We start from the raw sequence: 25,980 nt of genomic DNA, 5'->3' as shown, positions 1-25,980 counted from the left end.
CCACATAATTACAGTGGAATAATATGTCTGTGTAAGATTAAGCATGTGAATTCAAAGGAAAATTACGTGGAATTAGACACAGATGGATGTCACATAATGGCCTTATGAGCAGAGCAGAGAGGAGTGTAAGAAGACATTCCTACCTCCGTACATCACACTGTGTTTTAGTGCTGTAATCTATTTAGTGGCCGAGACCGTTCTGCAGGAGTTTAAGCTTTTGTTAGAAAATGTCAGTTTTTTGGGGGTTTTTTACTCTTGATTTTAATTGTAGCTTTCAAGCGTCAATTCTTCTTCTGGTCAACAACAACTCAAAGCCCGAAGGCGGCCTTGAATTCAGCTGAGTTAGGTTCCTCCTCCGAGTCGTTTGTGAGTTCGCTGCAGGTTTCCTTTCGTCACCAGGCATGCAGAATGTCAACTAACAAGCATGTGCCTCCGAGACCTGCGGAGCGCTAACAGCCGATTGTTTCACCTGCCAATCGCAACGCCACGCCAAGTCATGCAATCGAGTTTCTTTTGTGAGTCGACGGTGCAGGCGAGGGTTTGCATGAGCTAATATTCGTGAGAGTGTACACAAGCCCGCAGCGAGACAGCAGAAAACCACTCCCTGCTCGTGCATGTGGGAACGATGACCTTTCTTTGTGAATTTTGCCCCTTTGGATTTCTTCCAGTTTAGAGAGTTTAAAGACATACAAAAGCAGGGTGGAACCTGCCTGCTGTTTCTTTATTTCTGTTTTAACTTCCTTCTTGCTTCAAACAATTAAGAATGTCACTGTTTGGGGGGAAAAAAGGAGTTGTTAAGATTTGTGGAGATAAAGATACAGACAGTGTGGCTCCCTTTGAGTTTATGGCGATTATTTTTTTTATCTAACGTGGCTACAATCAAGTTTAGCTTTTCTCTCGGGAGTTGTGTTTCTGGCTCCTGATATCATTTAAGCAATGATGGAAGAAAAAGAAAAAAAGTAAGGGGAGAGAAGAGGAAAATGGCAAAACGAAGGATCAGTGAGAAGAAATCAGGACTTTCCAGAGAGCCTCTGTCACCTGTGTTCTCATATAGCGGCAGAAACGCTCAAGGCGACCGTGGTTTCCAGTGAATCAGGCCGAGAAAGAGAAAGTAAGCTGCAAAGATTTATCTTTCAAGTCAAGTCAAGTTCATTTCAGCAACAAGGCAGTTCAAAGTGCTTTATGTCATTGTGATGATCATCAAAATGATCACAATCCAATTGTGAACGTTACATTTTGTGCATTGTCATCATTAAAATCATGAAGCAAATACACATCAAATGAGTTGATCAATCTTATACTTATTAGTAATCAAGGCCAACTGTGTGCCCTGACTCTACATCGTTCTTCTTTAGGTCCAAAGATAATAACTTCAGTTTTGTTTCTGTTCAGCTGGAGAAAGGTATCACACACACACACACACACCCACACACACGCACGCACACACACACACACACACACACACACACACACACACACACACACACACACACACACACACACACACACACACACACACACACACACACACACACACACACACACATTGATTTGTTCAGTGCTTGATGGATGAGTTCAGCCTCCCGGTCACATCATAACGTAGAGCTGTGTAGCATCTGCATAGTTATGGTAGCTAATCGTATTTCTTGTTAGAACCTGAGCTAGTGGGAACAATGTAGACATTAATCAGGAGGGGTCCCAGGATTGAGCCTTGGGGTACCCCCACAACAACTTATCATTTATTTTAAAATTATGAAGAGTTTGTAAACAGACCATTTACAACTTCTTTGATAGTACATGTGAACAATATCCAATCCACAATATCAGTTACAAGTATAAAACTTACTCAAGTGTATCCGGTTTATTGCAACACACTACGCCTGGATCTGAAAATAAGTTCCTTAAAGGTTATGCATTTAGTGCAGATAGTATGATACATGAGCCGATACCCAAATGTTGGGTCCAACAGAACAAGACGGCATCTTCACATTCTAACTTTATTTGTTTGTACAAACTGCAATTTCTTTCTACAGTCCACTTGCCCTGTGGTTCTTTAACTGTACCTGATCACACAGGTTTTCCCAGAGTGCTGGGGTTCAAAGCCGAGCCAAAAACTGTGTGAATACACGAACGTACCGGTAAGGACCGAGGCCTCATGGGTCAGGCGCTCTTCCCCTGCGCCACTGCAATGCCCCCAAGGCCTTCGGTTAACGCATAGAGACCCTTTACATTGTGATATCACAAACGCCAGCTGCCCCCCTCCGTTAACCTCACTGCTCTATGTAGCAGAATACAAAAATCACAGCAATTATTAAAGCTCCCTCTCTCACCAGACGACCCACAACTGAAAATGCATGCAGCCGCTCCAACGTGGCATCCGATCTGAATGGACACAGCTGGAGATCGTTTATCTTCAGGGTGTGTATTTAACCAAATTAAGATTAACCAGAACATTTTTTGCCTCAGCAGATCAGGACAAACTCAAGAAAATACTTTTCCATTATGAGTCCTGTTCGATTAAGTGAAGTGGATGGAAAAAAAAAAAGGGTGGGGGGGGGACTATTAAAGTCCAGTTGAAAGCAGATGCTGACTCAAGGACACACAGTGGATGTGGTGAAACTCCACTAACTGGGACGATGTGTTTCCCGCGGGCTGCTTAAGAGGCCTGTGGGTGGGCATGTTTGTCATTTACAGTAAATGTGGTTATGTATGGAGGTGGTGACAAAGCATGACTCAAGACAGAGCTCTACGTGGTTTAATGCTGACATGAATTGCAGCTGACTGGAGTTTGTTTCAAGACAAAAATAGCAGGCACTTCAGGGAGGCTGAAGCCTGAAGCCCGTTACTTTTAGAGTTGTGTTGCAGCTATTGTTTAAAGGGAAGGAGAAGGTACTTGGGCAAAACTGGAACGACGAACAGAGTGTGTTTGTATGAGAAACGTCTGCCTGCCTGTCAGCCTGCCTTACTAACAGAGAGAGAGAGATGTCAGCCACAATAAACTCTCAGTGGACTCTGGGGATTCTACCTTTCACATTCCTACTGAAACCTCTGCAGAAGGTCTGTGTTGTGTTTACATGTGCTTGGATTACAGATGTGGAGATTAAACCCGATAGCATGCTTGAACAACTTTCCACTTGAGAAGCTTTCAGACATGAGTTCACGCCTGAAACGAGGTGAGGGTAGAGTATTGCGAAAAATTAACTCGGTGGTATGGAGAATGTTTTACAATGCAAGGCAAAAAAAGACTTGTAAGAGAGAAAGTACATATTTCTCCTTCGTCCTGTTAGTGTTTTTGGTTCAGAATCACTACAAGAATAACTAGCATACCATAACAGGCCTAGCAGAGGCTGCATTTTCTAAAGCAGGTCAAATGTACATGACTCCCCACAAATGTCCTGGTCATTTTCAACAAAGTCTTGGTTCAGACTGCTGACCTTTGGTGTCACATCCTGGTATTCCACTTGTAGCACCTACGGACATTTGCAGGTGGTTTATGGAGCTGAGGAAATCATTGATGGGGGAGGACATTTTCCTGAATTAGTGTCTTCCGAGAGCACAGGGCGTCTTGTGTGACCTTCTCGCAATCTGGTTAGCGGCTTGGGTGTGTGTATATTTTTAAACTCTGCTATTCTAATCACATTTATCCAAACTGCCACCTAAGTTGCACTCCTATCAATGATTGTCTTGTCTCTTAAAACTTCAAACTTTGTTGAGGGATTGAGTTGATGCATACTTATATATATTTTTGCTTTTTAAATTCCTTCTATAGTGGTGAGTCATTGAAAATAAAGAGTGTGCTTTCTTTTAAAGGGACAGTATTACGTTAAATTGATAGTTTTTTAGCTTTACATTATGTTATGATTTTATTCCCTCATCCAAACACGCCTTGATTCTCTGATGAAAGAAACCACAAGTTCATCAGAGTGTAATACTTTCAAATGCCAACACTGAATAATATCTGCAAATAAAGTCACACTACTTGTGATTAGTATGTAATATTTCTCAATGATGGCTTATTCTCCCAATGACTCTTCTCAACGGTTCAGAGAAGAAAAGTAGATTTATCCTCAAATGAAAGCTAGATGTGTTTCATTTCGGTCATGGCTTGTGTTATTCCAGAAGGATTTGACAGAAACTAGATCTGTTTTTCAAATTTAGATTCAAAGCCGCGCCAATGCGACAGCAGTCAAGGCCTCCCCTCCACAGCTGTTCTTTGTTGACGTGCTGTAACTTTGCCATGCGACTCGACCGGTTATTGTTATCCAGCAGAAATTACTCAGAAACATCTCAGATATTTCACGAGGTGTTGAACGCTGCTGAAGCTGCCAACTTGCACATTTGCCAACTTTTAGAGGCCAAGGGAACCTGTTAGAGACTCTAGAGGGATTTGTTGTCATTATTATGTTTTCCTTGATTGTTCCGAGAATCCAGGCTTGAAAGGGAAGTTGTTCCAGTTCATAGATCTTTCTCTAAATGAGATGATTAATGCCGACAGCCGAGTTGGAAACATTTCCTGGATGTTTCTGCCTTGTGAAAGACGAAAAACAGAAAAACAAGTTTATTAGTCAGTGCAAATATGGATGTGTGCTTTTTGGTCTGGTCTTGGTCTAACATTTAATTTTTACTGCTAAAAACTATTTTTAAAAAAACACAATATAATTAATTTTGTAATTGACAGGGCATTCATAGAATGCCATTCATAGAAATTTTTTTAAAATTTCTATGAATAAAAAAAAACAATAATTATGGAGGGCCCCCTGTTGGTCAGGGGCTCTTAGAATTGTCATAACTTTCCCCCCCTATATGGTGCCCCTGCTTTACTCACAAAATTATAGCTCTATTTTAGATTTTTTTTTACCTTTACCTTAGAAGTTTTACAACACATTTCAGAAATGAATGATCTGATTCACTATGAGCTCCCCTAGAGGAAAATCAATGTAACTCTCAAAGTAGAAACAGAAACATGTAAGCATCGCTTAAACGTCTAGAGGTTTTCTTTTGTCACTCCCTGATATTAATATTTTTAAAGCCCCGGTCTGCTATTGGAAGCATGCTTTCATAATAATTCTAGATTTTTATCTATGTTACCGAAGGCTGAGGCCTACGCATCCATTTCTGGAAACAAGACTTCTGTGCTTTTCTCATAACTAGTACAGTATGTGTCTCGTCTGCCTCTCTGCCAAACGTCTGGAAGGAATTACTCCATTTATTTGGATATGAAAAACTAAATTCAAATTAACCCAAAAATTAAACACCGAATGGCAATTTGTGGAAAACGCAGTCAGTTCTTTTTGTGATACAACGCCGTGTCAGAGCTACGACGCTGTCATGTGGAGTTTGCGCCCGCTCGCCGACTGTATTTTACAGGCAAAGACAGTTAACAAAAACTGACAATGTTACTTTAAATTCAAGACTTGAAGGGACGTTTTGACTTACTGCCCTTTTCGCCCCAAAGATATTATTACGGTTTTCCTTTCGGCAGCTGCACACGGAGCCAAATGTGTGCTCAAAGGTTGATTTACGGATGACTTTTGTTCCTGCATGTCCAAACACCTTAGAAGCTCCTACAAATGTGAAGTTATTTCAAGAGACATACGGCCAAAAATTTACTCCAGAGACTCTGATAGAATGGAACAACAATGACCAGAGATTTTGTCTCTCTTTTTTAACCGCTAAAATCTTGTAAGGGGTTATAGACAGATTTTATTTTAAATAAAAAGTCAAAACCAAAATGTTTTTTATTGGCAAGACAAGGGATGAGGCCAACAGTAAGGTTTAGTGAGTAAACCGTCATGGACAAGAGCTGGAGAAGAGATTTGGGGGAGATTAGAGTGAAAAGCATTCAATGGGCATTTAATTGTTACATTTATGCGATCTGACAGGTGGACAGGCAGCTCTTATTATTGAGTTCAGAGTTAAAAAAAAAAAACTAGCACTAGAATTAGAAAGAGAAAATGCCTGTGGACATGTTCTGGCTGATTCCAAGAAGATGTTTTTCTTGTACCAGAACAAATCTCCATTTTCAGGCTGGGATCATGCTAATCCAGTAACACCCCAAAATGACATAAAATCTAGTCTTTTCATGTGCTGTTGCTTGTCATTAGCTATCCTTATGCTAAGTTTCCACTGTTATTTATAAGTATACATTCGAAAGGTGGGAAATAGAAATGCGCATACATTTATAAATATTTCCAATACAACCATACTGTCTCTGAAGAAGAGTAAATCTTTGTTTACCACGTATATTCAGAGCTAGCATTTTGTCTGTGTTAGCTTTAGCGTAGCTGGCATGGAATGTTATTGAAGCTAAAATGTTTCATCACCAGAACATTGCATTTTTTGGATACATTCACCAATATTTTAACAATGACAAAAGTATGAAATTGCCAAATCCTACAAAATGCACTGATGGTGGTTCACTCACCTCAGCTTGGCAGAAGCTTGAAACTAAAAAGTGAAATTGATACTTTCTGATTTATTCAGTTAATAGTAAAGCTTGAGGCCTGATAAAGCATTAAAATTACACTACCAGACCATCAGTTGATCCTTAAAAACAAAAATAAAACTAAATAAAATAAAAAGAGATGTCCACATCTAGACAACAGTAACATGCTCCATCTTGACACAGTTTAAACTACAGTAAATGAATCCCAATATTAATGCACTACTGCTACTTTGGCCTTTGTGACAGATGTTTTTCAACGCGCTAGCAAACATAGCAAGATAGGGAACATTGTGACAACAGGTTGAGAATTAAGTCACCAGCAGTGAATAAAGTATTGAATTTATTGGGAAAGACAAATCTTAAACAGAATAAACGTGTTTAAAGCAAAATAGCAGCACACTTTTAAAAAGTCCTTTGCCAGTTCTCTGTAAGTGTGCACCTTTAATTGTGGTTCAGTTGTAGAAGACTTTCCAGCAAAGAAAAGCAGCTTCTGTATATGTTTACAGTAGGAATGGGAATAATTTGGTTACCACAAGATGAGGGCCAGGTGGATCAGCACAAGAGAGCAGGTCGGTGAAAATGGATTGAGCGGAGCTGCATTTCATTGTCGGAGGTCCATGCAAATAGTTTTCCATTTTGCACATTAAACAATAACCTTCATCTGTTTCTTGAACTCTGAAAATGGCAAGAATTTTGAAGACTAATAGATAAATGTTATAATACTGTCAAAGTACACTGCTTTATAGAGATAAGGTAAAGCTTATAATTTTTTTTAAAATATATTTTAGACATTTGTTTTTGATATTCTTGAACTTGTCCACTTCATAGCACCACACATTCCAGAAGGCCTGACAACAAACATGAGTAATGCTTGTACTTTGACACACCCACTTTATCAAGTATTGTCGCTAATGTAATCGCGTTTCCTAGCGGGATTTGCTCCTATTCTTCCACCAAACACTCAGGTCCTGTAAGTTTCTCTAGTCATCTCACTTGACCTACTTCTTAGAAATAGGTTGACTAATTGCTGACACTATTTAGGTCAAGAGACTTTTAAAAGGATGACAAAGCCTATAGCGTCATGTTTAATTTGTATGCCAAGGTACGTCATTGGTAATTCAAGTTACTTTATTGCAAATTGTGAGATTTAAGATCTTTGTTTTCAAAATACTTTGCCTACTTCAGTGACAAATTTTCTTTGAGTTTTTTTTTTATTTACTTGTCCTGTACTACAAAAAGTATTAAATTGAATGGATTCAGATTTTCTTTTAAGTTTGAGCTGCTGATTCTGAACTTTCTGAAGGATAAAAAACGTAACGGAGCCAAAGTTCATTAAATTTTTACAAAACCAAAGGGTCAAAGATCATCAGTGTACACCTTGTTTCTTGATTTAGATTGAAATCCAGAGTAACCTCTCATCAAGCTCGTTCGACTAATTGTCCAACTAATACCAGCTTATTATGAAATCATTTTATTCCAAACTTTTAGGTTTTAAAATCCTTAAATGTTGGCATAATAAGCATAAATATGAGCAGCATAAATAGCTACATGCTAGATGACGTCGTATGCGTGTGTTCACTGCTTTTGCAAACACTAACTAGCATTTATTAGCACTTTATTGCCCTGTTAGCTGAGCAAACACAGTGATAGGAGACAGTATTAGCTGAGAGACACACAAACACAGCTGTGGTCACGTCCTAATTAGCATTCCAACATGAGAACACAAATGTGCTGCGTTATTAAGCTAGCCTAACCAAAAGTCTTACATGTGTGTGAGTGTCTCTGTGTGTTGGCTTTCTGTCCTCAATTACATGGTACGACGCACAGCAGCTCATGGCTCTCCGGTTCTCTTTGACTTTACAGTTAATCCTCGGCTCTGCATCGTTCTTCCTATTCAGCCTCGGCCCTTTGTTAAAGCTCCAGTGTTCTGGGGTTTATGGGAATTTTTCTGCCGTTTGACAGAAACACACTCCATCTTATTGTTATTGTTGTTGTTTTTTGTACCTCATTTATTGATACGACTTTCACGTCTTTTTCTCAGTGGGCTTTTAAAGCCGCAGGGAGCTGCAGTGAAAGTTCATATTTAAAGATTTTGTTGTGCGCTTCTCTTTTATCAGCGGAGCGAGAGACCGACTGGACGGGAGCGACCGACGGCAAAGACGATGAAAAATACCTCATAAAAAAAAAGAAGCCAAACAATATAAACAGTGTGAAGATTTTAAAACTTGAGTTTGTTTAGTCTCGCATGGTTGATGGAGCATTTCACTTATTTTTTTTTTACAATGAAAACAGTTAAACTTTTTCACTGGAATAATACATCAACAAGAATACTGATGGTCCACTTAAAGGGAACATGATTTGTTATGCACAAATCCAAAGCTGAATGACTTTATCTTCAAAATTTATTTATTATTACTCATAATAAACTCATGAAATAAGAATTTCTATCTCCCCAACTGTTGACCAGTAATACAAAAAGATATTTGACAAAACAATAAAAATAACTATAAAGTAGTATTTTTAGCAAAAAGTTCATAAGCTTTGCAGAGTCTGAGTAAAATAATGTAATCTTGACTTTAGAAGAACCCCAATATAAATATGGGCTTATAAAGAACTAGTTAATCCTAGAAATATTGATTCCAACACATTTTACATTTCACATTATTTTGTGCTCAACCAAGAAGTTTGTTTCTCAAAATAAGAGCTAAAAGCTAACGCTTTCATTTTATTAGTAAAATAAAACCATTGTTTTTTGTTGTTGTTTTATTTTACTTGAGTGACAAGTCCAAAAGAAAATCCATAAACAAAGGAAAAAACAAATCTTTATTGGTATTACAGCACTTTCTATGATAGATCTGTTCATGGACAGCCATTGTTTGGAGGGTATCACGCGGTGGGTTTAAATAAGGACTTTAGGCAACCCATCCATCTTCCTCCTCTGTCACTGCTTTGACTGTTTTAGGACTCCCTGGTCCTAAAACAGGACTCCCCTTTCAGGGGAGTCTAAAACAGAGAGACTCCTCTAAAACTCCAAACAGGACTCGGAGTCCTGTTTCTACTCCAAACTCCCTCTCTTCTCTTTCCACTCATTTTCCCTTCTGATCCCTGATTTCCGTTTCATCCTGGTCCAAATGACCTGGCTACACAAACAGGGAGGTCTTTGCCTGGACACTGGGCTGATTCTGGTACAGTGCAGACCAAAAAGTTGAGGAAGAACTTGTCTTTTGGAGGTTTCAGTAACTTTCATCGCATGACTCTGGAATTTCAGTAAGCCGAAAAGCTGAATTGTTGATGTACTTTAGCCAGCTGACATCGGATTTGGCCTTGTTATTTTAACTTAAGAAGCAGAGACAAGACACAAAATGAAGTCAAATGGATCTACCTTTCACCTTCCTTCAACAGTTATTTATACATAATCCTCTTGTTTCCTCATATGCTTTTTTGAGGGCTTTCGCCCTTATAAAATACATTCAATAATTTTTGATCAGTGCCCAGGGATCTCTTTTGAATCCAGATTATTAGTTCCTCTTACCATCTGCCTAAAAAAAAAATCCTTTTAAAAAGTATTTGCATCACTGCTGAAAAATCCGTCCCACCCTTGAGCCCTAAAACTGACTGTAACTTGATTCTGTGATGTGGACCCTTAATCATAACACACAGAGACTACAGGGGGGACAGGAGGTGGAAAGACAGGCAGAGAGAGAGCGAGAGAGAGAGATCGTTGTGTATTTTGGCTACAGTTTGTGGCGTATGGGGGATTAGTTATTAGTGGCTATGAATTAAATCTAAATATTTGGAGTGACAGATTTTATTTTGCTCCAAAATGTTGTCTAATTACTAATATGAGATGGAAAGATTTTACTGTGCCCAAACCACACACACACACACACACACATGTTTTGTGAAACATGCCACGACAAGCCCAGTCTTCTTATGAAGAAAACATAAGATGCAGTCGTATTTGTAAAGGCAAACCCTTCTAGAGCCAGGTCTGGAAACCACCTGCTGCTTGACCTTGGGCTGTTGGTCAACCAGGCACCAGGTAGTCCACTCCCTGTTGGCCCAACATTGGTGTGAACAATGTTGCCCAACATGGGACTTCAACGCCCATCGTGGGCATTGAATTCGGGACCCCATTTAATTGTGAAATTGAGACAAAACGATAATATTTAACTGACAATTTCTACTGCAGGCGTAGCCAGTTTGTTACTCCACAAGTGGATTACAGAAAAGGCTACATCGACTTCTTTAATAGCAAAACCAGATGGCTTCTTCAATCAGCGTGTTCTTTCCTCTGAGATCTCTATCTGCAGAGAGGATACATGATTGTTATCTTTACTTTCAAGAAGAGACAGTTTCTGACTATAAAAGTGACTTAGGTGCTATACCGTGAAAATTTCTCTTCACTGTTTTTTGTTACCGCTGAATCTCAGTCTGTTTTTGCGTGACTCCTCCGTCTCTTTTCCTGGCAATCGGAGGCTGAGCTGAAGTCACATTTGGCAGAAGGCTGGACATGAGCTAATCCATGGTTTGTTGCGTTGTCCAAAAGATCCTCAGATGACCTTTTGAGGTGGGAAGCAAAAGTCCAAACCAGAACTCTAGGAATAAACACAGGACGTCCTCAATGCCGCGCACTGAACACAGAACAAGATAAATGCTACATTTTACACACTGAATTAGTAGTAAGTACCTCTAAACCTGACCCCTTCACTACTGTAGGCATGTTGCAGGAAGGAAACCTCTCAATATTTTGATAGATTTTTCCTAGTTTTCTCTCAGTTTGTTCATAACAAAGACCAAATCCCTAGAAATCATTGTGCAAGCACACACTTAAATCATGCTAACAAGGAAGAAAGATGACAAATTGGCCAATTTTTTGGACTGCACGGACCACACACATCCACTTACCCCAGACAAAAACCTCCACAGTAAGAGAAAACAGTATGCATCAGACCTCACACACACAGACGTACAAGGAACTTTGGCGCACTCAACGAGTGTGTTGTTGCGTGAGGGTGAATCAGCGCCTATCAGTGAACCCAAACAATAACAAAGAGGAGCGGCGATGTGAAAAGGAAGGAGTTACATACACATAAACAGACGATAGCAGAGAAAAAGCTTCAGACTTTACACAAGTCAGCACAACTGTAACAGAAAGCCCCGGTTTGTGACAGTCGCACATCTGGCGCGTGCGACTACAACCTGCTTCTATAAACACATATAGAGTGAAGCGGAGGTTCCAAGTGGTATTGTTTGTATTTGCAGCACCGAGTTCAAATCTAGAGGGTAATCAGATCCAGGAAGTTATCAAATATGAATATTTATTAAGTTTAATAGTTGACCATAGACACAGCACAAGGTTTCCTGATAAGCAGCTTCCTGGCAATGAAAGCACTCCCAAGTTTTTGTATGTTGTTAACAGGATGGCAGATTACAGCAACAATGGTGAGTTTTTAATTTCTCCAATCTCATGTGTTGTTTTTAGAGGATTTTTTGGCACTAGTGGCTCTTATTCATTGGTAGCTGGACAGGAAGTAGAGCAGAGAGAAGGGGAAGACATGCAGGAAATGACCAGGGGTCTGGAATCGAACCCAGAACAGCTGCATCGAGGACCGATGCCTCGGTATGTTGCACACCTGCTCCACCACTTAGCACGAGGCCACCATGTGCAATTTTTTATGACAATAACATGCCTATAGCACGTTATCATGCCGATGCCTGTGTGGCGTGATCACGCATGATCCCGACCCTCAGCTTTACGCTGGAGGGCAAAACACTGCTGGCCAAAAATGACTATGATTGGTTTTATCTGTCTAACCCGCTAAATCTTAAATGTACGTGTGATATACAAAAAACAAAAGGGACGCAGTGCTTTGCTACTAATTGTCAACACTACAACTAGATGACAAGGTCAGGAAAAAGTTTAAATTAAAAAAAAAAGTTAGAGAGAGGTGGGAGCTATGCTAGCTTGACTTAGACAACCTTGACATGTAGGTGGGCTGCAGAATTCGGTGTGTTTCGGTTCAGTCAAAAAAACCAAGGTGACCCACACACCAGCAGTCTGACAGATAATTAGTAGAGCAGGTGTTTAAATGAGCTAATCAACCACCGCTGTGTTCAAACAATCTTTTATTAATAATCACAAAATAAACATCAACTCTGTAAATGTAAAACTGTAACGGACTGAATGTTCTGCTCTTTGTTTGGGAAATGACGGCACGTTTTTTTGGTAGCGTGTCCTGATACACTAGCGCCGTTGTTGTTTGCCAGCTGCTATGGCAACAAGTCTGTAGCTAGCCGAGTGAGAAAAAAGAAGAATTTGAATGGTTTTGAGTTATTCTAAAACTGTTTTTCTGCATTATTTTCCCTTTGCTGGGGCACACTGTACTAAATTAATAATACCTACATCTCCAGGTTTCATTTTAACGGAGTTGTTTTACCCCGGCATCACGGCTATGGATGGCACGTAAAAGAACAATTTTTTTCCCCTCCAACGTTGTGCGTATGCGCAAAATTCCCGGATGTAAACAATGACGTGCAACATGTCTTTGCTTTAACCAATTCTAAATCATCAAATCCCAATTAGCAAAAAAACATAAGTCTTGTACAGTCCACCCCCAAGTAATTTAGCTTCAGTACTGCGAGAACTATAAATGTACACTACAAGACTGACTGCCTTGCTCTGGAACAATGCTTTTAAATTTACCCAACATGAGGAAAAGTTTGTGAAATGAAAAAAAAAATGTAGACACACATAAACTAAAGCATTAAATTACTTGAAGTTTCAAGTTTATTTCTAGTTGTGATTTACTGGTTTGATGTAATTTCCTGCCCTTCACAAAGTTATCTTACCAGATGTGTAGGATCACAAGCTCCCCATTTCTTGCCTTTATGTAACATTGTTAGGAAAAATTGTGGGGGTACTTAAGCTAGATGTGATTTAAAATGCTTGGGGGTGTGGGGGAAAGAGAGCTAGCTTTCAGTTGTTTTCATTTACTGTCATGTATTGGGAAAGCTGCCCAAATGCACTCTCTCGACTTGTCTCGCAGCTGCAGAGCTTATGATCTGGATGTATATCCCTGGTTTGATGTTTTTGCTTCATCCAGCAGCGTCGAATCCGTGCCTAGCCGCTTCTGTATTTGCACGTGTTTGTTTGTTTTCGTGTGAATGCCGAAGCTCCAGAGAATTCCTCCGCCATACAATGTTTATTGTCCCGCATATCTTTTGTCCCGTAAGCAGACTGGCACGGCCTGTTGAGCGGGCCGCAAAGCGAAAGAAAAGGGCCTGTTTCCAGATTAAAAATAGCTGGCCTTCACATGGGAACCAGGGGATTCCCCCCCTGCACACACACACACACACATAGAGACACACACAAGCCCCATGTTTTTCATTAAGTCTCTCCATCTAGTGTCATGACTGATTCCGCTCCCCATCCAACCGCTTGTCACCTTGGACGTCTCCGAATGGACCGGTAATATATCGAGTTGTTTGGAGTGAAACAGATGGGCTCCTTTTAACACTCGCAAATTTAACCGCTGGGCCGATTTAAAACCAGAACCTTGACTTCAGTGGTTCTTAAAGTAAACACACGTGCTGCTTCTTCTCAGGTTAATAAAAGAGAGCGTAAAATACAACAAAATTTTGCTTCCGGATGTGAATGCAGAAAACTGACAACGAATACTGACATTAAATATTAAAATACGCTTTTAAAAGCATTTAAAGTCATGTTTCTGAGAGGCCAAAGAACAAGAAAAGGCTTGCAGAAGTCAGAGGAGCATCAGGGTAACTTGTTTTTCAGATTTTGAATTATGAATACGAAAGTTCAGCATGAGTTTATGGCAGTTATTTCCAAGCGAACAAAGAACCGATAGAAAAAAAAACACATATGGCAGTGTTATGATAGAAAAAAGTACTGACACGGATAGCTGGATCAACAGATGGAAGGACAAAAAGAAGAAAAACTGATAGCTTTGCAAATAGCTGGATGCATGGATCAACAGACTGAAAGACAAAAGATGAATGAATAAGCAGATTGTCTAATATACAGCTGGATGTAAAGACAAATGATTGGATGGTGGACACAGGACAGGAAAGGAGAAGCCAAAGCCAATGGACAAGCAAACCAACGAATAACACTCCTTTGAAAATGGAAAATGAAAAATGTGTGAAACATTCTTGAACTGCTGATCATCAGCAGTCCATTCAGAACTACTTTCAGTGATTACAATTAACCCTGGATGCTTGGAAGCAAAGCATCAATTAAAAAATGTCACAAAAGACCTGGTTGACGCAGAAGCTCTGGTAGACATCCTGTTGTCACATATTCTCTGGATATTTGCTTTCTCACACATGCGCAACAGGAGAGTGTGTGTGAAGTGCTTGACAGTGCTGGACACACTCCGCGATGACCCCGGGGTAGAACTAAAGACGAACCACGACGCAGACTGGACAATGCAGCAGAAAGGAAAAAAAAAAACACTCTGGATCTCCTGTTGGAATATAAGCATAACCAAGACAGCACTTCACTTCCTTCTTATCCTTAAGAATTTTACTTCAGTGTATTGGGATGTCATGTGGCAGAGCAACAAGAAGTTGCATGAAAAAGCGCTGGTTTTCAAAATGTTGTACAAGTTAAAAAAAAAGTGGTATGTATTTCACTCAAACCAGTTCGCCAAGACCACATCAGTGAGAATGCGTCAATGCATATTCACATTCCAATCTAAACCTAATTGAATATATGTGGTAAGACTTTAAGATTGAAGTTAACAGGTGCTCCGGAGCATGATTGAGTTTGAGTAATTTTATAGAGTATATTAAGTTCAGCTTTCAGTCTCTGGATGCCCACAGGCGGTTTGAGAAATTCCTCAAGATACTAGTGGCTGTAATTTCAGTGAGAAGTTGTTTTATAGGGTACTGACACGAGGGCACTGGATAAAACGCATGCTACACTTTTCAAGTTTTAAAGTTCCAGCAAAATATATTGAGGTTTGCGGTTGCAGCATGACCAAATGCGAAAAAAGTTCAAAGGCATTGCGTATATTTGTATGTGGCACTTCTTTTGGGAGCATCCGAAACCAAGCATCTTATCTGGCAGTCAACTTAGCAAACAGCAGAGGCTTCTTCCTGCTTACGCCAGTGGCTCGATCTGATTGCTGTTTATTGGAAATGGGAAGAGAAAGGAGACACAGATGGACTTTGACACAATCGTGAGTCAAAGAGACTGATAAGCTCTATCTGTCCTATCTGATGAGTCTGTAAGAGTCCACCGAGCAGAGGCAAAACAAACGGCGGCTTTAAAAAAGTGCATTTCCCCCCTTGCTGTGACTCAGTGAGCAACAAGTTGCTTCTGATTTCAATTCTAACTGGTGACTTTCACTTTCATTATCTGCAGGAGTAAAACAACAACAACAAAAAAAAGACACTACTGTTTTACTTGTCTGAGCTTAGTTTTGAATTATGAGATATCACCAACCCATTCTCAAGCAGAATGTTTTAAGAGATACAGACAAAGTGCGTTACGCATTATTTATGGAATTATTTCAGAAGATAAGAATGACATTTTGTCAGAGCCCAGGAGTCTGAGTCACCTCCATTACTGACCCCCATTTTTCACCTCTGCACACAACATCTGTAACCTACTTAAGAGCTCGCAGCCTCCGCTTGCCCAAATGGCTCCAATATGCTCCCCTCCTTTTACACACAAGGCTGAACTCATTTCTGCTCAATAAACCCAGCTGGACAGAGCAAAACACAAAATCGGGATTGCTTCTGAATTGCGTTGTTTGAGGAGCCCACGGTCTGGCAGGACATGCCTCCTCCCAAAAACGACTAACAAGTCAAAAAAAAAAAAAAAAAAAAAGCGTGTCCTAAAACCTTCCATTTTGTTTTATAATGCAGCATTTGTGTTAGCAAGTTTGTAAAAGCAACCACTCAGCTTTTTCATAGCTTGTTTCGTGGCTAGTTTATGTGTGTTTCTCCAACAAAGAAAAGATCTGTGTGTTTCATCCGATGAAGATTTGTTGCCTCGGCTGACAGGCAGCTGAGTGGGAAACAGCCGCGACGTGAACATGTCCAGGTAAAAAGAGCACGAGCCCGGGGTGCACGAGACACTCGGAAAGCTAGCGTGTCAAAAAGTGAGGGAGCCAAAACTTCCTTCCGCTTAACCAATTAAAAACCTCAAAAGTTCAAGTTAGACAAAAACATCAACAGGTAGCATTTGTGAAAATAGGTGAAAAACATCCAATAAATCTATGTTTACAGCGGTGAAAATTGCGATATTACATATCTGTATATATATAAGTGGCTGTTTGCCACTTTTAAAAACAAGTGGCAAACAGCTCTTGCCTGCGACACGAACATGTTCAGGTAGAGCAAGAGCCCAGAATGAACGATGCACCCGAAAGTTCATAACATGTCAAAATAAATAAATTTTAAAAATGTGGGGAAGAACCTCAACTAATCAATTAAAAACCTCAGAAATTAAAGTTTGACCTATTATCCCAAAACACATCATTAGGTAACATTTCTGGAAATCGCTTCAGAAGATAAACATCCACTAAATCTACGGTTATAGCGATGGAAATGGCCACATCCGGCACAGCTGTGAGATGATATCAGTACCTTAATGTTAAGCGATAGATTTTTGACCGATCTTTGACATTTTAGAAGGCGCGCGCACATGCTGTAAAGACACACTTTGAAAAGCAAGTGGGAAGCAGCTCCTACCTGTGAGATGGACATGTTCAGGTAGACAAAGAGCCCAGTGGTGGACGCAATCTGCAGGACCACGACCACGATCACCACCATGGCCAACCACAGCTTGGACGGTGCCTCCCGGCGCGCGGTCCCGCCGGGGCTCCCCGTGGGGACCATCATGTAGGTGGTGGACTCGCTGCTCACCGACCTGAAGTAGTCCTGGTTCTGCTGCTGGTGGTGGTGCTGCTGTGCGCTTGGAGAGGCCATGGCTTTCCCGACGCATGAGGGGAGCATGAAGCCTGGAACAACAATAGCCCTTCCACGGAAAGTGACGGGATTAAGTGGAAATTGTTGGGAAAAAAGGAGAAGGAGGAGAAGAAATGTTTACATTCCCATGCGGCCGCCAACCAGTGAAGTCTTTTTTTTTTCTTTCTCTACACTGGGAGCTCAGCGCAAGGGAGGCAGGAGAAGGCAGAGCGGCGAAAGTTAAAGCGTGGATGTGTCCATGTCTGCTCGGCGCTCCGCTCAGCTGCCGTATGAGGTTGGATTGGAGGAGGCAGCTGGGCTGGTGGGCTGAAAACCGAGAGAGAGCGCAGCGCGGAGGGGCAGGCTTAACCTCTTCATCACCCTGGAGCTGTGGAGGAATGCGCGCGCGCGCGCGCGCACGCGCAGCGACACACACATGCGGTTTCCTTTTTTGTTTCAGCGAGACTCAAGACACGGGACTGTAATGCCACTCACTGCCAAAACACACAGGAAAAGTGTGAGCGCGAGAAACTAGAGAAACCTCAGCTGGTTTAATCTTTAATAGAAATAATGGAAAACATCTCGGTTTTATTCATTCATTTGTGCCGCTAAGAGTGTTAGCTTCTTTTCAGCTTCTTATTTCCGGTCAAACATTTCGTCAACGTCATGGTTTGTGTAAAAAAAATTAAAAAAAATCATAAACTGAACGCTGTAACCCAAACATGTCATGTTATTGTGTTTATAAGTCTGTGCGTGTCTGAGTTTCACTCAGTTCCAGTCTGACCCGCCAGAGGGCGCTGTCCTCTAGTTCTAATTGACCTTATGAATCAGAATTCATCTCTTTTATCTAAGATGGATTCATATAATTAAAAAAAAGTCAGATACAGCTACGCGAAAAATTAGGAAATCCCATTAAATAATTAGTCCTTTGTCAACAAATAGTCATCTGTCTAATTTAATCTTTTAACGTCTGGAGAACAGAGAAATTAAATGACAAACATCAGAAAAAAAAACCTTTTTTAATTCATTTAACAAAAGATATTTTTAAAAAATTGTATTTAGTCAGGGGGAAGGTAAAGACACCCTCCTCCTGATAGCTAGTGTTACCCCCCTTTGATTGAATTAAATCATCTATCTTGTTTCTGATATCAGTATAAGGAAAATTTACCCCATTTCTCACTTTCTTGGAGCAATCAGATCCCAGGTTTGAATCCCAGCCTGGGAGTTTGTATCTTCTGCCAGTACATGCGCCAGTGACGTGCGGTGAGGTTCATAGCTGGTGAGGCACTGACGTCATCAGAATCAGATTTGCAAATAGATGCATAGATTGACAGCAGTTTACAGGTTATGTTTCACTTCTGCATCCTTACACATACAAACTGTAGCTCACAAAACACACATTTCCTTAAAAAACAAAACAAAATAAATGTTATTACTGTCTTACCTTTACTTATAAATGAAGTCCATGCGTCGCTCCTTCTGCACAAAAACATCCGTCACTTTGCAACAGAAGTCCTCCTTATCTTCCTTCAGTTTTAAAAGTCTCTCTGTCTCAATGGAGATCAATCTATCGCTGCACTTGACTTGCTTCCCGAATCGTTTAGCCTAGCTCGCTGTCACTTACTCGGCAGTTGAGGAGTGAACAAGACGAACGTCTGGGATCTTGAGCGCCCCCTGCCATGAGGCAAGAGAACTGCCTGCCTCACCTCGAACCTGTTCTCTGCCGTTTATAATCGCTCATTACACGAAACACGTTACACAAACACAGTTGGTGACAAAAAGCACTGTACATTATATACATAAGCTAAATTATTGGAAATAAGTTCACATATTAAATTTGTTTAAACCATTTTATTGACGCCGTACAGCAACATGCTCTCTCCGCTTAGCAGCCAGCGCAGAGCCAGGGGTTGCGCAATCCAAGGTGAGGCAGAGCTCGCTGCTGCCTCACCGGCATCGCTTCCAAGCATTTGAATGGGAAAATAAGAAAATTCAGCGATTTTGAACAAATAAAAATCGAAATTGGTGAAGCTACATGAAAAATAAATATTTTTTAGTACAAACCACCGGATGAATATAACAATTTAAATTACTTTATGATTATATATTTTCTTTCTTTCCATGATGGCTGGTGAGGCACTGCCTCACCTGCCTCCCCTGACCGCACGTCACTGACATGCGCGGGTTCTGTCCGGCTTCCCACAGTTCAAAAAACGTGACTGTTCGGTTGTCTGGTCTCTCCAACTTGCCCTTCAGTGTGAGTGTGTGTGTGTGTGTGTGTGTGTGTGTGCATGGTTGTTGGGCCGGCGTGTGTTTGTGTTGCCCAGCTGATGGACTTGCAACCTGTCCAGGGTGTAGCCTGTCTCTTCCTCACGCAGCAGCGTGGGTACAGACAATGGATAGATGGAGTACCGTCATGCCACAAAACATGTTTTTCTATAACAATTTCTCCAAGTTATTGCCAATGAAAAATCTCTGGGTTTTTTTCCTCTCTGAAGTGTTTGCTGCCAGATTCATGTCTTGCTAAAAACAAAGTAAATCACAGACATTATCCATCAGCTGCACCTTCAGAGTCAAGAGCCCAAAGATAAGCCGGGCAACCTGCTGGTTTAGGTACTGCACCTCAAATATGTCTTTTAGTTGTCAGAGTGTGCAGCTCCGCTTGGATTCCTTCTAACTCCAGTGTCTTCCAGTGGCACAAGCTTTTTGCATCATCCTAAAGATATGCTTAAGCCTAGCTAAACAGTACGATGGCTTCACTTTAAGTGCGTGCGCTCGGCAGCTGTTGACATTAAAAGTTTTCCTGGGCACTTTTAGCATGTTACTACAGCAAATGACCCGAGATACTTCAGTATGCTTTCAATGGGCTAGCAAATAATTCTGGGTAATATCCATGAGCTGTCTTGTTGGGTCCCATGCTCACTTTATCAGTAACTCTCATTGATATTTTTCTTATTGCGTATGACAAAAGTACATTTGATCTTTATTTAAATCTATAAACCAAGCAAAAGCTTAATTGCTAACATGTCCAGGTCTCTGGATTGGCAGCTGCAACCTGAGCTTGGACAAGCACAACAAACAATGAATGGAAGGATGGATATTGTGCAATAAATAAAAAAATAATAAAACATTTGAAGAAAGATTTCTTGTCACAATTAGGAAATGTTAACATTAGCCATTGCCTTCTGCTCGATTCTCATCTCCCCTTAGCGCTCCATCTGTGCTTTCTCCCATCGAAGTGGATTTCTCTGGTAGAATTTCAATCGATCCAAATGGCGACGCAGATTTTCTGCGCTGTTTTGGAATTGTAGTCTGCGTGTTGTTTGCAGCAGAGGAAGTGAACAGAGTCGTCCAGTCCATGTTGGCCCCGTTTCCAAATATTGAATTAGCATTAACAGCTGCCTCATTCAGTCTGACACTCTTTCCTTTGCAGTGGTGGATGGTTGTTTACAGCACAGGCGAGTTCCGGTAGCAGCAAACTAGCACACTACAGAGGACACGGCTAGATGTTAGCCATTGGATAAAATGTTAAATTTCAACAGAGTCCACATCTCAAGACAGCAGTCATTTCTAAAAAGCCGAGGGTCCAGACCCTCTGGACGAAGCGAAGAGTAGAGCAAGAAATGCTAAGAAACATGTTTTTAATTAGTAACTTGAACTCCATTTGTTTGTTTGGTTGGAAGACGTGGCAAACACCCCACACCGGTAGAGAATGACATTCCGCAGTGTTCAAACGGTGATGCATGAGGTTTTCAAAGAGGATGTCTATGGGTTTCCTCTCCTCCAGCAGAGGAAAAAAAAAAATCTGACTCCTCCTTTTTGCTATACCCCCTGCTGTTAGATGTCGAAGCCCTTCTGCTATCCGTCCAGCTTCTGTCGTAGCGCTTTCTCTCTCTTCCATCATCTCACTCACTCCCCAGAGCAACCCCTTTGCTTAGTGGAAGCTGACCTCCTCGCAAGCTTTTCTCCAGATGTACACCTCCTCTGACACCGCAGCTGTCCAGCAAGCCCTGCAGCTCATCAATGCGACCCTGTTTGTCAGTGTGCAAATGAGAGTCAGTCAGTATTACCTTGGTAAGAAAACACAACGGTGATTAGCAGTGGGAACCGAACATTTAGAGAAGTATTCCAAGACATATTACATGTCAGAGTGGGGGGGTGCTATAACTGAGTGCAGCCAAGTTAGCTGTGCGTGTGTCGCGCTCCGTTGTCGTGCTCAAATAAACATTCAACCAAAAAGGAATCAATCTTTTTTGTTGTTGTTGTCAAATTCGTTTCAAAAGACTCTTGACATTTTCAATCGAACATGCAGTTACTTTATAAGATTAAAATGAAACCGTATATGTGTGTAAGTGGTAAAAAAAAAAAAAGATGAGAATAAATAAATCTAAGGGAAGAATATTTAAGCAGTAACTGGATCCCTTTTGAAAACTTCCTTACCCCACACTGCTCCTCGGTCAGAAGGAGGGGATCTTTTCAGGGGCTAATTCTGTAACTGAAACCAACAAGCTGACCCTACACGGTAATTTGTCAGAGTCTGAAAACGGGGGCCGTATTTTCATCTGTTTGGACAAGTATGGACAAAGTACGTCTGTTGTGCTATCGCGCTGCCAACAAGACATGTTCCTTAATCTGGGATTTTCCCAATTCAGATTTTCCTCTCCAGTTTCGCTGATGGTTTGAGCTCACACCGAATTTCCTTAAAACCAATTTCTAAGTGTTGAAATGCAAAAATGATCCATCCACCTCATTTCCAGGAACTGGCTGGACCTAATGTGCTTCACTTATTTTTAGCTTTTAGCCCATGGCAACCCAATGGGTTTAGGAATCGAGATGTGATGAAAACATCTTTCTGAAGTTTGAGCCAAGCATCAGAAAAGGGGATTTAAGTCACTTTGAACGCAGCGTGGTTGTTGGGACCAGAAACTGCTGATTTCCTGGGATTTTCACACACAACCATTCGTCTTGTTAGCAGAAAATTGTCTGATGACATTCAGGATACAAATGTCTTGTTGATGTGAGAGTTCAGAGGAAAACAGGCAGACTGGTTGGACAGAACAGAATAGTAGAAATAAGTGCTTGTTGCCATCTCTTGTCTTACGACACGTTGAACTTTGAAGCAGATGGGTCACGGCAGAAGACCAAGCCACTTTTGTCAACTTGAACAGAAAATGTACAGTTTGCTCATATTTTAAAAACTAGATCATAACAGATTAGGATAAAAAAAACTGGCTGATTTTGGCATAAACAAGATCAAAGTATAGATCCATACTTCTCATTATGCTACTGGTGGTGGGCCAATCATGTAGCAGACTCAACAGAACATGTGTTCAGTCTTTACTGATTAACAGTAGAGGTCATGTTTTAGGAATTCAGCCCCTTAGGAAAGATGTTCAGCGTATTCAAAGTCATATAAATTCACGAGCCATTTCAATGTTCTCCAATGAGCTAAAACCCAGTTATGAAGGAGCAAAAACAATGTCCAACAAGTTGCAAACTAAATACTATTATTATTCTTTTTTTTATTTGTAGACCTACATCAAAAGATGGATTGAGAAATGTATAATATATACCCAAGAGATTCACTGCCTTTTTTCACCAGGGAAATTTTAAAAGGGTACTTTCAGATTTTTCTTTCCTTTGGATAACATTTGTCAACTAACAAGTACTCAATATATAACTGCCTAATATTTTAGGGGCGACTTTCGACCTTCTAAAATAACTAATATTTTTCCAAGCTTTACTGTTTGTTCAGGTGGATTTATACACTAGACCACATAAAACATATAGATCTTCACATAGTATGCATTTCACCGGTCCATCAGTAATGCATAATGTCAACAATTATTGCATGCATGCCTTCCATGCATTTGCTGTGTCCTCAGCATGGCCTCTGGCAAACTGGAAATGGGACTTCATTCCACCGGTCCATAAAGGTCGGCGCTGAGTACTGCTCACAGCCCCGCTTTTAAATAAAAGTAGAAGTGAAGTGGGAGCTTTAAAGCCCGCATAAAGCTAAGTGAAAAGCTTGGAGTGTAAAACGCTCACAGCTGTGGTGGCGAGTCTTTAATGATAAGCAGTCTTTCTTCATTCCTCACGGTCTTTATAGCAATCCGCTTTCAGACCCTGGAAGAAAATAACCCTCCCAGCCATTCCTGGAAAGGAGACCAAGACACGAAGCCCGGGGACTCTTTTTGTTGTGTTTCATTATCTGACGTATTTGGACACTCGCACCGGATTTTGCTTCACTGCATTGCGGCGTCTGAACCAGCATGGTAGCGTCGGCTTAGCCCCTGAACGTCATGGCAACACGACCAACAGCTGTTCACACAAAACCCTTAAGTCACACCTGCAAGAAGAGATGGGATCTACAGAATTACTAGTTTTCCTCGGGGGATCATCAGTGTAAAATTTTGTGTGGTTTATATTTTCTTTAAACATTATTATTTAGTCTCATTATGCCGCCGTGCTTGTATTTAAGCCAGTTGATTGCTCTTTTTCCTGTCCATGTTTAGTTGCCATGACTGTCACATTTGAGCATTCACCGTTTTTTGGTTTTTTTTGTTTGTTTTTTTTGCTTAACTCAATCCATCTGTGTCTGGGGCAAAAAACCCCCAACTTCCTAGCTCCTGGTTTTCATTCAATCGAAGGTTTCAGACGTAAAGAATTTTTGGTAACTCTTTGCCTCAAGTTGATCTTAACCAGCAACCGGCATCATGTAAATGATCTGTTTTGAGGAAGAGATTAACCCGCTTGTCAATATTCAGCTTTGACAAACGGGATAAGTAAACGGTGATTTACCATACATTTTCCATAAATATTGCGTGACCTTTCCAATCACTTCATTCAGATTTTTAAATCACGCTCAGAAGAACATTCCTTCTTCTGTTTATGAAAGAATGGGTTGCTTTCATGAGCTGGGTGGCTCGTACCGTGCAATAACTCCATTTGTAAAAGAAATCCCAAATATTCAGCTGTCAACTGTTGGTGGTTTCGTAATAAAGTAAAATAAAGTAAAGGAGCAAAAGCAACGCGGGCATGGAGTGGTAGGTTATGTAAAGCCACAGAGTGGAGACAGTGAATGCTGAATGAAGTTGCCAACTGCCTCCAGAGTCAGAAACTACAGACCAATAAATGTGGTGAGGCCTTTGATTAGCTTAAAAACGGTACATAGAGTGCTTCATGGGTTTGGATGGAACGACAATTTACATTACCAAGAGCAATAAAGAGCTGGATTCAATGGTGCAAAGCACACTGCCGCTGGACTCAGCTAGAAGAGTAGAGATGTGTTTCATAGAAAGACGAATCGCTCTTTTCTGTCAGGCAGTCAAGTGCAGTGTTGTATAAAGTACTGAAATCTCAGAGTCAAGTAAAAGTACAAGTACCTCTCCAAAATATGACTTTGGTAAAAGTCGAAGTCACTGACTGAAATGTTACTTGAGTAAAAGTCTTAAAGTATCTGAAACTTCTTGTACTTAAGTATGGAAATTACTGTAAAAATGGATGTACTCAAGTAATGTAATGAAAAGTACAAGTAAAAAGTAAAACAAAGCAAATGCAGTTTGAATGACATTTTTTTATATTTTGGTAAACTTGCCAAATACACTTAAAATAATGTACACAACCAAGTGCAGGCAAAATTGAACCTGCTAATAGATATACCTGCAGGCATCATTTAGTTAAGAAAATTAGGTGCTTTACCTATAGCACAAGGTTAACTTAACCTGCTTTACAACTGAACAAGCTTCTTAGTAAACCCTCCAGGACAGAAAATACAAAGTTTTTGTAAGCCTTAAGTTTTCCCTTCAAGTAAGGTCAGTGCTGAAAATGAGAAAAATAAATAGTACAGAAAATGCGGCCAACATGAAGAAAAAGAGCTGTTATGATTACTCTACTTCACAAATCAGTGAATCAGTCAATAGGTGGTGCACACAACTGGTCATTATGCAAAAGAAAAAAAACCCAGAAAACTTTGGAGCGGGGGGGGGGGGGGGGGGGGGGGGGGGGGGGGGGGGGGGAATGCTGCCCACTGACGCGGCTCAGTGATCACGTGACACGCAGCGCCGTGCGCAGTGCCCTACAATGCACTGTAAGCTATGTAATGTGTTTTGAGGCAATTGACCAAAATCCCGGACAATTTTTTAATTCCCCCCGGACATCTTTTTAGGTCTGAAAAGTAGGACATGTCCGGGAAAAAGAGGACGTCTGGTCACCCTATCACCAGCTGGTGGTTCCCCTGGAGCCGTGTCCGACGTAGTTGCAGTCGTTGTGGTCTCCGTCTCCTCCTCCATGTGGCTGCTGCTGATTGCGAGACTTGCTTTGTGTTTAATGGGAGAAGCGAAACAGGTGTATCCTATTGGAGGTGATGAACAAGCCCAGGCAAGCAGGCTACCGACTTTGTTCGGTAGCCTACTTGCTACTTGCTAATCAGTAGGTGGGGTCAAAACACTTTGTTTCTCTTTCTCGCTTTTTTGTAACGAGTAACTAAACCACACATTGAAAATGTATCGGAGTAAAAGTACGCAATTAAGTTCGGAAATATAGTGAAGTAAAAGTGAAAGTCATCAAAAATTTTCATACTCGAGGAAAGTATG

The 25,980-nt window shown here is 40.8% G+C and overlaps 1 protein-coding gene across 1 annotated transcript in view; it reads right to left on the bottom strand.

The window, feature by feature from the left end:
* The window catches only part of LOC102235418 (tumor necrosis factor ligand superfamily member 10-like), a 70,433-nt gene extending 52,562 nt beyond the window's left edge, over positions 1-17,871 (bottom strand). Inside the window, exon 1 of the mRNA XM_005806417.3 lies at positions 17,171-17,871. Within this exon, the coding sequence (XP_005806474.2) occupies positions 17,171-17,434 (264 nt within the window). The 5' untranslated portion in view covers positions 17,435-17,871. The remainder of the gene's footprint in view (positions 1-17,170) is intronic.
* Between the last annotated feature and the right edge of the window lie 8,109 nt (positions 17,872-25,980).

Source organism: Xiphophorus maculatus, chromosome 14 (assembly GCF_002775205.1).
Source record: "Xiphophorus maculatus strain JP 163 A chromosome 14, X_maculatus-5.0-male, whole genome shotgun sequence".
Taxonomy (NCBI): domain Eukaryota; kingdom Metazoa; phylum Chordata; class Actinopteri; order Cyprinodontiformes; family Poeciliidae; genus Xiphophorus; species Xiphophorus maculatus.
Note: the sequence above shows the minus strand (reverse complement) of the source record. Positions and strands in the feature narration are given on the sequence as shown.